This window comes from Macaca nemestrina, chromosome 14 (assembly GCF_043159975.1).
Source record: "Macaca nemestrina isolate mMacNem1 chromosome 14, mMacNem.hap1, whole genome shotgun sequence".
Classification (NCBI taxonomy): Eukaryota; Metazoa; Chordata; class Mammalia; order Primates; family Cercopithecidae; genus Macaca; species Macaca nemestrina.
The window spans coordinates 22,838,389-22,851,406 of NC_092138.1; the positions used below are offsets into that span (position 1 = coordinate 22,838,389).

Sequence of the window (13,018 nt, forward strand, 5' to 3'; positions counted from 1 at the left end):
CTGAGGACTACTGATCTACAGAATAAAGCCCAAGACAAGATTGACAGTTGTTTGGTCAAGGATCCCCCCCCAGGTTCATCCCTGTTGTTATGCCCTCCCTGGCCAAGTGCTCACCACACCAACGCTCTCCTAAATGCTGTACCCACCAGACCCTTCCATTCTCCTGCCCTCCAGTTACTCACCCTGGCCTCTACAGCCTGTTAAACACATTTTAATTGCTGTACTTATCATACCATATTTTAATGATCTGTTACATCTCTCTCTCCCCTGCCAGATGTTGAGCTTTGGAAGTCACAGACCATGTCTTTCGACTTGCGTCTCCCCACAACAGTGTTTCTTGATTGACATTTTAAAATTAAAATCACACTGCTCTAGGGTAATAGATGTTGGGACAGACTGTCTCTGGGGAAGGCAGGGATTTAACTGAGAAGGTGCAAAGGGAACTTTATAGGATGGTAGAAATGTTCCAGATCTTGATCTGAGTGTTGGTTACATGGGTGTATGCACTTGTCAAAACTAATTGAAATCCGTGCATTTTACTGTACTGTATACCTCAGTCAAAAAGAATCACACCTACCTCTTTTTGCTGCTTCATGCAATGGATTGTCAATAGATTCTGCCTGCTCAGCCACTAGATTGAAAATAAAAAGTGTTAGCCCAATGTTGAATTACCACGCAAATGATTTACTGAAGCCACTCATTCACCACAGTCCCCCAGCTTCAGGAGTACCAGGGCCTTCAACACAGTTTCCTTTACTTAATGTGGATAAAAAGTAACAGAAAATCAAATGGATAGTTCTTGCATTAAATGAAGCTGAATTAGGTGTTAAGGGAAAGGAAGCCAGGCAATAACGCAATAACCTAGTAATTAACTGGAAGTATAAACAAAAACAAACAAACCTGCATACCTGAGTTGAATGCATACTTGATATTACTCAAGTATTCAATAAACAAAGCACAAAAATGCAAAAGAAAGCATTTGATGTTCATTTTTACATTTTGTAGATCACTCTGCTTTAAAGATGCCTAAAAGTAATTTTGAGTCTCTTGTGTGTATTTATGTAGGAGTGGGTGGCGGGGGGATTATTTTGCTTCCTGTATTCAGAAAGAACAATCAGCATAGCTACCTGCCTTTAAAAGAAGGTGTGTTCACTGCTGTCCTAGAATCAGTAGGGAGTGTTATTAGGAAATGGAAGAAAAAGGATTAAAACTCAGGAGCCTTGTTTATCAATTCTGTGCTCTTTTGACTTTATTCTGCTGACAACTAAATAAGTGTTTTGTCCATTTGTCCCACTTGCAGCTAGAAGCAGCTTCATGGCGGGAGCCGTGTCTCTCCTCTCTCAAGGTCCCCAAACTGCCACGATAAGCATTTAATGAACGTCACTGCCCCGAACATGAATTAACAAGGTCGTGTTACTCCATCACAAAAGAAAGGGCTAGTCTAAGAAACGATCTGCAAGATTGAGTTTATCAGCATTAAAAACAATTGTTTTAGGAGCTGAAGAAAGTAAAACCATAAGCGTTCTCGGAAACCTTGGGTTAAGAATGCTATAATGCTTTCTCTTAGGCCACACAGTCAGGCTCAAGCACATCTGGTGGTCATGACCAGTTTATTAACAGGAGGTTCATGGAATGGAAAATGTCCGAGACTGACAGTGACTCCATTGCCTTCTCAGCCACAGCAGCAAGCAGAAAAGCCTCAAGAACCAAAAAAATTCCAAGTGAACGAAGAATAGCTGAATAAAACCACTCAGCAACACTTACCATAGTTGCTTGGAATTAGTCCAGTCCTGCCTTTGGAGGTGCCTTTCCACCAGTTGGTGTCACTCTGGTAAAAGAAGAGTTAAATTAAGCGGTGTGAAATCCAGACTGCATTCATTCACTTTTCAAATTATTTGGCTCCTAGGGAGTACCTGTTCTACAAAATGTCCGTCAACCCTACCCACACTGTCAAGTTTCCTCACAGCCTAGCTGTGGGTGTCCGTCTCCCTTACCACTAAGTCACAAATAAATGTGCATCTGCCTGCAACAAATGGAATACGTTTCATGACAGAGTCCCAACAAACAAACAAATCAGAGATGATACGAAACAGAAGAAAACAAATTACGCTAGTTTAGACTAGCTATATGATTTTGTGTCCACAGTTTCATTTCTCTTAGCTCCGAGATAATATTTTTTATGGGGGAGGAAGTTCTAAAGATCTCTTTATATTATCTTCATTTTGGGGGTAACTTTTTACTATAGAAAAATTTAAACTTATAAAAAAAGAGAACAATGTAACGACCTTATATATACCCATTTCCCAACTGCACAAATTATTTCTTAATGATCAATATTGTTTCATATATGCCCCCACGACCTCACTCCCCTCCTGGATTATTTTAAAATAAATTCTAGACATCATATTATTTCATTTGTAAATATTTCAGTATGTATCTCGGAAAGATACATACTTTTTGAAAGACAATTATAATGCCATTATCACAGCTTAAAAGTTTTTTTCAACAATACTCAAGGTCAATACTCAAATTTCCCAAATGCCCCATAATTTGGGATTCAAATAAGGGCTATACAATATGATTGATTTGTCTTTTAAGTATCTTTTAATCTAAAGGTTGTCTCTCCATTCTTTTTTATCTCTTAGAAATATATTTGTTGAAGAATCCAGTTGGTTTGTCCTGTAGTTTCAACCTCTATGGATTTTGCCTGTTGTATCCCTGTGTTATCATTAAACATGTTCCTCTGTTCCCTGTATTGCCTATAAATTGGTCATTCGTTCTAGAGGTTTAATTAGATTCAGCTTCAATGTTTTTTGGCAAAGCTATTTCCTAGGCAGTACTGATTTCTTCCATTGGGAAACGCGTACTATCTAGTCGGCTTCTTTTCACAATGTTGGTAGCCTTTGATGATCATTGTCTAGATCCACTATTTCCTGGGGGCTGCAAGATGGTGACATGCTAATTCTATCATTCCTTCTTCATTGAAATAACCTGAATACCTCTTCAAACAAAAACTTCCTCATCAACTCTCAGGTTGCCCAGATAAGAAATTCATAAAGAAAACACAGAATAAATGGGGATTCTTCCCCTTAATGGTTGTCAGAATAAAAACCTGGTTTCCTAGCATTCTCTCATGCTGACCAATGAGATTTGTTCAGAAGTAACATTAGGAACTCATAAATTTAAATGTATTGAATATGTTTCAATTCTTGAAAGTTGTTGCCCTAATTGATGCTCAAATTGTCCTATCTTTGGCCAGTGGGAGTCTCTTCAAGTTAGTTCCCAAGTCCTTTCATTATGACCCTACTGTCTTTGGGAGCTTCCATGGTTTCTAATAAGAGGATGTTCTGGGTTTATCTTGTACCTCTGCTGCCCCTGAGTTGGTACTAACCATTTCTCAAAGAAGCCTGTTCGTTTCAATGGAAAATAACATATTATTATTGGGTTGGTCATTTTTCCTAGGCCCTTTCAAAGAACACAGCAGGGAATATTTTCGTTTTATTTTAGATAAAATACAATGTGATCCTTCCAATTCAGATGAAGGAATACAGAGCTTTTCTTAAACTGTCATTAATCTTATATCTGTCATTAATCTTGTATCCTTTTGCCATGCTGAAAATCCGTTAGCAACATCACCGACCTAATGACTCATTTGCTCTAAACCACAATACACATGCAACAATCTCAGACTTAGCAATACCAACATTTCCCTAATGAGGGCATGATTTAAATCAATTTACCCTTTTTTGGCCAGTTCTTTTTGTCCTTCATATATATATTCTTCATATGTATATATATGTTCTTCATATATATATTCTTCATATATATATGTTCTTCATATATATATTCTTCGTATATATGTTCTTCATATATATATTCCTCATATATATATATATCCATATTCTACTATGGATGTTCAGTCAAATTGCTGAGTTTTAAACTTGGAATATTTCCTCTCTGTGTGATTATGTCAATTACCAGAGTACAATTAAGGTCATTTGATTCATTCTGCTTTTAATTTTTAGGGATTGCTTTTTACTCCAATTTCTAACTATGTCAAGGTTTACATCAGTTCAAAGTCAAATCCACAAAACAAGGTAAAATTTCCCAAAAAGTCTATCTTCCATCTATGTCCATTATACCCTATTTCCCTCCCTCCACCTAGAGAAAGGATATGTACTCTTCACAGAATAAAACTAAATTTTACTTCGCAACTCATCTTTCAATTTTTTATTCGAAATTGAGAAAAACAAGGGTCTGCGTGTGTGTGTGTATACATACACTCTCACCCTTTCCTAAAAAGTGAGGATATACTATCTATATTTTCTCACTTTGCTTTTTTTTCACTTAAATCACTTCATAATAGCATATAGAGATATTCCCCATTTCTTTCTATAGCTGCATAATATTCTGTTTGTCGATAGACCAAAGCTCTTTTCCTATTGATGGAGATAAGGGCTACTTTCAATCTTATGCTACTATCAATTGTGCTAAAATGAACAGACTTGTACATATGTATTTCTGTGTACATATACATTTAAATAACTTACAATGTTATAGCTACATAAAACAGTCTTTATATGTGGTATTACAAGATATTATCTGGACTTACCATGTCAGTAATGTAGATAATATCACCTTCCTCAAAGTATAATTCATCTGGCTAGAAGAAAAAAAAAGTTTGACTCCATGTGATTTTTCATGAATTAGAATATAATCATTATATAGATTCAAAATTCTATCATATTCTAATAAATAATGTGGTTTTATACACTTAAATCAGCACATAAGCCATATAATAAAACACTACTGAAAAATTAATACATGAATAGATTTTTTCCCATGATGAACTTCAAAGAATTACATATATAAAGATTCTCCAACACATCTTGTATTCTTCTACAACCAAAGCAAAACATTTGTATATCAAAATAGAATATTAATAAAACTTCTTCCTTGTAGAAATTCTAAAAGGTGGTATTTTTTTTTCATAAAAAGATAAATGTCTAGAATTAGAATCATGAAAAACAGCCAGAAGCTTGGCTTTCTCTTAAACAAGGCCTCAATCCTGGAACACTTTAAGATCAACATCTGCTATCTACTTATTACGAGAAAATCATTGTCCTAACTCTTCATGTTCAGGGAGAATGAACATTTTCTGTATGAGAAAAGTTAATATGTAATTCAACCATGAATAAGGCTAAAGAGCTAAAAGATATGAAGCAGTAACTCAGGCAGTCCAGAAACCCCAAGCAGCTCTAAGGAGTTGGCTAATTACACCAACCATATGTGCTCTGGCCTGTACCAACCAAATGTTCTAAAAACTTTCTGAGGCCAGGTGTGGTGGCTCATGCCTGTAATCCCAGCACTTTGGGAGGCCGAGGCAGGTGGTTCATGAGGTCAGGAGTTCAAGACCAGCCTGGCCAAGATGGTGAAAATCCGTCTCCACTAAAAATACAAAAATTAGCTGGGTGTGGTGGTGGATGCCTGTAATCCCAGCTACTCGGGAGGCTGAGGCAGAGAATTGCTTGAACCCAGGAGGCAGAGGTTGTGGTGAGCCGAGATTACGCCACAGCACTCCAGCCTGGGTGACAGAGCGAGACTCCGTCTCAAAAAAAAAAAAAAAAAAAAAAAAAAAAAAAAAAAAAAAAAACAAAAACCTCTCTGAATAAAAATACACATTTTAAACATCTTTTCCCCATTAGTAGATAACACTTGCCGTGACTTTATAAGTAAGTAGGGTGATGCCTACTGAGAGCAAATTTCAGATATTAGGAAATATTTACATCATCATGGTGGATGAAAAATGTAGGACACAAATTTCACATGTGATAAGAACACAACTATGCATTAAATAGACACAGAAAAATTTCCAAATTCTGTCATGAGCATGTGTTGCTTTCATAGTTTAGGTGGGAAAAATACTATTAAAAGAAAGGCTCTGATGTTTGTGATTATAATTACTATTCCATATAAATCAAATTTATGCTAGTGAAAATTACTTCACCCAGCCAGGTGTGGTAGCTCACGCCTGCACAATTCCTGCACGTTGGGAGGCTGAGGTGGGCAGATCACTTGAGGACAGGCATTCGAGACCAGCCTGGGCAACATGGTGAAACCCCGTGTCTACTAAAAACACACACAAAAAATGTGCCAGGTGTGGTGGTGCACACTTATAATCCCAGCTACTCAGGAGGCTGAGACATGAGAATCACTTGAACCTGGGAGGGAGAGGTTGCAGTGAGCTGAGATTACACCACTGCACTCCGGCCTGAGCGACAGAGCGAGACTCTGTCTCAAAAAATTTTTTTAATATTTCATCCATTCATTTTTCCATTTGTTTACCTCCTCTCAGTAGCAGACTAGGGCAGCAAATATGATTCTGCACTAGTAATTTATTAAGTTTTAAGGCTGATCTACATTCTTACTATAACTATTTCTCCATGAATGTAAATTAAGGCTATTATCAGCCATAACATGCTTTAAGCAACCATAATACAGGAAAATATTTAGATGCATTAAGCATTCAAATATAAAAATTAGCAAACGATTACTATTGATGCCCCCAAATGGCTAAAGTCCTTTAAAAGGTAACTTTCTGAAACATATATTGCTTTTATACTTTGATTTGCACAGACTAGTCTGACACATAGCACAAACTATGGAAAATTGGTTATATGTACTAGACCTTGTGACATACATTTTGATATTATTTGAAACAAATTTTTACTTTTTATTTTTGTTGCTTGAATTTGGGAAAAAAGAAATTAATAACCACTAATATTCTCTCAAACCTGTCTCTACAATGTTCTGATGATCAATGATCACTATTACTACCAATATGTGATAGATATAGAAAGTGATTAGGTAAAGAAACTATTTCCTTTAGTATTTATTTTGATGCAAACCGGATTACTCCCAGAGAGGCCAGAAAGATGGCTCTCTCCCCACCACAGCATCCCAGCTGGACTCAGCAACTACCACCACTCACCCCCACAACATTAAGGTTGGCCTTTGTTGACAATTTTAACCCCATCTGACTCTCCTTTAGATGGTGCTAAGGCCTGGGAGGGGAAAATGGAGGAAGAAGAGTATAAGGAAAATAGGACATGTGGACAGCAACATTTTCCTGGAGGAACTTTTCATTTCCTGGAACTTGGAAGAGTTCAATGCCATGAAGAGGTCTGTCCCATCTTTGAGCCGTCCCGGGCTATTCTTACTGAGCACGTCTCCCAAAGTTAATCTCACTCAGTTATGTCTTACAATAAATCCTCCTCAAACAGTACTGTCAAGAAGTTAAGAAGTCATCTTTCCCTACAGTTTTACCCTCCTTCTAAAAATCACAAAAGTCACGTCTCCCTAAATTTCCATTTAATAAAACCACTCACCCTTTAAACAAACAAAATACATTATGAAAAAGTACCAAACAAATAGCTTTTAAAAACAAAGCACACACACACACACACACAATCATGGTAATGACTCTTTCTTATAAAAACAAGCAATAAATCAGGGGGAATAGGGAGTAACTGTTTAATGGGTACAGGCTTAATCTGTAGGATGATGAAAATGTTTTAGAACTACACAGAGGTAATGAATTGTAAATGTACTAAACACCACTGAATGATTCACTTTAAAATGGTTAATTTGGAAATAAGCCAGGCACAGAAAGACAAACATCGCATGTTCTCACTTACTTGTGAGATCTGAAAATCAGAACAATTGAACTCATGGACATAGAGAGTAGACGTATGGCTACCCGAGGCTGGGAAGGGTAATGGGAAAACCTGGGGGGAGATTGGGATGGTTAATGGGTACAAAAAAAATTTAAGAAGAAATAATAAGACCTATTATTTGATAGTACAATGGGATAACTATAGTCAATAATAATCGTACATTTTAAAATAACTGAAAGAGTATAATTGGATTGTCTGTAACACAAAGGACAAACACTTGAGCGGATGGATACTTAATATCCCATGATGTGATGATTCCACACTGCACGCCTGTATCCAATCATCTCATATGCCTCATAAATATATACTCCTACTATGTACTCATAGAAATTAAAAATTTTAAAAATGGTTAATTTTATGTGAATTTTACCTCAATTTTTTAAAAAAAGTATTAAGGCCCAAAATAGTTAAAACTCTTAATGTCTTTCAAGTAATTCTTGTCCTCTGTGGTTTGGGAAAGTGCATCATTTGAGAAAGACCACTGAGCGCCAGTCGCTTCGATACCTCTCAGTGCTATTTCGGTTTTTGAATTAATGGCTGCCGTTCAATAGTGGTGTCTGCCACAAGCCGCCCATTAGGTCAGACTTGTTTTTCAACGGAGGCAACGAGAACAGGCAGTCCATTTCAGTCAGGCAAAAAGTGACCTCATTTTTTCATCCCGAGAAATTACAGTCGACAGTTTATTCTCTTTTAATCCATAGCTCCCAGACACAGAAGGCTACTGCTCGTAAAATATCTTCTTCCAAAGAAACCAGGGACACGTTTTCCTAATCTAGCTAAGTAGGTAGTCTACTGAATTCTTCGCAGTGTTGGTGGCAGTACATACAACACGGTAATTTCATGGTTTTAAGAACAGATTTCACCTGCAATATTCACATTTTCCATTAAGAAACCACTAGCAGGATACCTGATGTAAATTGTTCAACGAGCATCTACTTTTAAATTCCCAGCATCATAGTCAGGGAACAAAAATGGGAAAACAGTAACATAATGAAGTATGCACTTCCCCATTTCCAGCTTGTTCTTTGTTTTTTAACCACATTCCTCCTTTCCTCTCTCCTTGAAGAACAACAAGGTATCAGAATAAGAAAGCTATTGTCCACTGGGATGTTACAGCAAAGAGTACACACTTAGTAACATATATTCCCATTCCCATTCCATATATTCTTGGTAACATATAATTCCCAAGGCATTAATTTTGTTGGTTTATGCAAATATACTTTATGAAAAGTTTAGAAAAACTGATATACTTTTGAAATTTTTCAGATTTGTTAGTCTGAAGCCCTCAAACTTCATAAAAAGAGAAAACAAATTCTCCACAGATGTTTTTATTTAACACTTTATTGTCTATATTATGTGCTACATACTGGTCTGGGCATTCAGAAATATTAACTAATTTGCTCCTCACCAACAACACTACATGAAGTGGGTGCTATTCTTATCATCATGTTATAGATGAGAAACCCGTCCAAGGCGATAGAGCAGGTACATGGTAGAACCTGCACTTGAACTCTAAGTCAGATTGCGGAGTCCCTGCTCTTACCCACCACCTATGCTTTCTCTCATACAAAAGGCATCACACACAGCCATTATTGGCCATCATGGTGTCATGACCAGATTAAAAGCTGGCCGCCTTGGAAAATACCTGTCTCTATCCACTCGCAACTCCCCCACCCCTATAGTGCAGTACAACAAAACCAATGGCAGCATATTTTACTTGCAAAGTATACTTGACCTCATTTAGTCCTCACAACTCACTAGGCTTGGCTGGGTCATGGATACAATCTCTATTTCACAACCAGGCTTAGAGAAGTTAAAGAATCTCTGAAAATCAGCGTGAGTGGCAGGGCTGGGCTCCTACCTCAGCTCTTAGATTCCCAGTCTCCTTCCTCTACACGTGGCTCTATTAACCTAGTGCAGCCCAGCAGCTTTTACATGACAGAGCAGGGTCCTGCTGGTTTCCCTTTGGAAATCAATGCACCTCAGCCACACAGGAAATTCTGTTCTCTCCTCATTAGTCTGTCTTGACACTCGTCAATCCAGTCCAGCCAGGTCTGTGGTTGACACTTTATTGAAAGGAGCTGGGTGAGAAAAAAGAACCAAATGGGGCTGGGTGGTGCCAAGACACCCCTGCCTTTAAGCAAGACAGATGAGAAATGGGTTGGCAAGAAGAACCAGGAGCTACCTAGCGTTCTTCCGGTTCAATGGATCCCCAAGACTGGGGTTGGGCATTGCTGTCCCCATCTCCTGAGGGGGAACAGGAGCTTAACACTGGACCCAGGCCTGTCTGGGGGGCTGCACATGCCAGCAATGTCCCTCAGAGCCCACCTCAGCCTTTCAATATTGCCTGGTCCCAGTGACTTCGAGGAGGCCAGGTCAGCTTGGGATATGCTGTGGTGTATCTATCCCTCCAGAGGAGATGGCTGCTGGTCAGAGGGGAGAAAGACCAAACAGCTTCCAACAGAAATTCTCATTCAGAAAAAGAAGGTAAGACAAATCTAGTTCTGGAATGATATTCAAAATTTAACAATGGGTATGGCATGGCACTTTACCAGTCAGGAAGGCCTGTGGGAGCTAGAGGCTGCCTGCTGTGCTAGATGCTACCCACTTCATACCGGGATTGAAGGGAGCTGAACAGGGGAGAAATATGGCGGCAACAGGGCTTGAGGTGGTCATTACTGACTGCGGCCTACAATCCTTGGAACTAAAAATATTAAAAATACAACATTTTAAATATTGAATATTTTTTAAAGCCTAATGAATTAAATGTATATTCTCCTGTATATTCAATCATAACTAAGATCTTTTTAAAAGCAGTGGAGAAACTCCATTTTGGAGTAGAACTGGAAGTAAATAAATCAATACACAACCCATCAAAAATATCTGTTAAATGTCTACTAATACAGCAACCACTATTCCGTCAATAGTAACAAGTACTCCTTAATAGTAGCAATAGCAGCTTTATGCAATTAATCTCATTTAATTCTCATTAAAACCCGGTGGGACTATTATTATCCTCACCTTACAGATGAGAACACTGTGACAGAGAGGTTCGGTAATTTCCTCAAGGTCACACAGCTGCTCAAGAAGTGGAGCCAGTCCTGAACCCTAGTGTAGGCTCTGAACCTGGTGCTACCCTGCTTCTTCAGATGCCGTGCCTGTGAGCAGGACTGCAATACCAAGTGTGGAAGTTCAGAGGCGGGAGAGGCAGTCCACCTCCAGCTGGGGTGGTCAGAAAAGTCTTTACAGAAGAGGAAGTATGTAATGTGAGCTTGGAAGGGACAGGGCCATGGGTCTAGAAAGGGCTGAGAGATAGGTTCTACCGTGAGTCACCTCCAGATGGGATAGTTCAAGAACAGGAAGGAGCAGAGCACAGCGGGGCTGGAATAGGGGCTGGACTATAGAGGACGACACCTTTAGTCAAATAAAAGATTGAAGCAGGAGGTGGAAGCAAAGCCACCTTTGAGGAATGCCAATCTAGCTCAGACTACACAGATGGAATGGAGGAGCTAAGTCTGTAGGTGGGAAGTGAGGAAAGGCATAACCAGGTCATGAGGAAGCAAAGGGGAAGGAGGAGGTTGGTGAGAAAGGACAAAGGCGGGGACAACGAAGCATACTAAGAGAGGAGACAGAGTCAGGAGTCACCTCAAGCCTCAAAACAAAGTAAATGCAGGTCCTATTCTAGATTCACAGAGGCAGCAGAGAATGGTCTATTCATTGAGTGGCCCAGGCTGGCACCTGACCACCCTTAATCTCTCTCACTCTTATCCCTCTTAGGGTCATGCAACCAACCAGGACGCAACTGATAAGGACAAGCCGAGGCATAAAATGACAGCGCTCCCTGTGAGCAGGGCTTAAAGACAACAGTCCTGGGCCTCACACTTCCCTGTTATGGGCTCTCTGTGCCCTCTCCCTACCTCAAATTCTTACGTTAGAGTCCAAACCCCCAGTACAGATGCCCCTGACATATGATGATCCAACTTAACAATTTGTCAACTTTACGATGGGCTTATCGGGGTATTAAATGCATCTTTGACTTACGGATTTTTTTGTCTTACAATGAGTTTATTGGGTTCATCATAAGTTGAAGAGCATCCGTACTTCCAAATATGAGTGTATTTGGAGATAAGGACTTTAAAGAGTTAATTAAGTTAAAATGAGGTCTTTAGGGTGAGCCCTAATTCAATGACTCACATCTTTATAAGAAGAGGAGATGAAAACACAGACATACGGGGAAAGACCATGAGAAGATGTGGAGAGAAGTACGACATCTAGAAACCAAAGAGCAAGGCCTCAGAAGAAACCAACCCTGCAGACACTTTGATCTCTGTCTTCTAGCTCCCGGGATTGTGAGAAAATAAATTTCTTTTGGTTAAGCCACCCAGTCTGTAGAACTTTGTTATGGCAGGTTCAGTAAACTAACACTACCCACTCCCAATCCCTCACCAACACAGGAGAGTTGTCAGTGGAATCTCTTGGTCAGAAGAATAAAAACCCCACCTTTCTTGTTCCAGAAACATTTCGTGGACAAACTCTTGGGAGAACTGTCTGAATATGCACACTCCCATGTTAGTCTATTAGTGGCTACCATTTTTTGGTGCTCACCATGTGGTAGGCCTTCAATATTCACCCCACTCCACGCTCACGGCATGGTGCCACTGCAGAATGGTATCCCTATTTTCACATGAGGAATCAATGGCTGTGAGGTAAGAACATTCATGCAGTAAGTAAAAGACAGATTTGGGATTTGAAGTCAGGCCCTGGCCTGATGGCAGCGAACTGATGTTCAGTGTCACTTGCTCTGTGTGACCTTCTGAGTTGCCTCTAACTTTGGGGACAGTGGGGTCTGGGACAAACCCAGATGAAGCCGGCAGCAAGCTGACTGCCCACAGAGAGAAAGCTCTGGTCCCTAGCATATATGAGAGAAAAGTCAAGGATAGCAGGTTTCTCCTTGATACGGTTTTGCTGTGTCACCACCCAAATCGCACCTTGAATTGTAGGTCCCATAATCCCCATGTGTTGTGGGAGGGACCTGGTGGGAGATAACTGAATCATGGGAGCAGTTTCGCCCATACCGTTCTCGTGGTAGTGAATAAGTCTCACAAGATGTGTTGATTTTATAAGGGGTTTCCCCTTTCACTTGGTTCTCATTCTCTCTTGTCTGCTGCCATGTAAGACATGCCTTTGCCTTCCGCCATGACTGTAAGTCCATTAAACCTCTTTTTCTCTATAAATTACCCAGTCTCAGGTACGTCTTTATCAGCAGAGGAAAAACGGACTCA

The 13,018-nt window shown here is 39.5% G+C and overlaps 1 protein-coding gene across 1 annotated transcript in view; it reads right to left on the bottom strand.

The window, feature by feature from the left end:
• The window catches only part of LOC105498693 (osteoclast stimulating factor 1), a 57,864-nt gene that overhangs the window by 14,743 nt on the left and 30,103 nt on the right, over positions 1-13,018 (bottom strand). The window contains exons 3-5 of the mRNA XM_011770949.3: positions 4,613-4,663; positions 1,765-1,828; positions 578-631 (exon numbers count right to left, since the gene is read on the bottom strand). Coding sequence (XP_011769251.1) covers positions 578-631; positions 1,765-1,828; positions 4,613-4,663 — 169 coding nt within the window. The remainder of the gene's footprint in view (positions 1-577; positions 632-1,764; positions 1,829-4,612; positions 4,664-13,018) is intronic.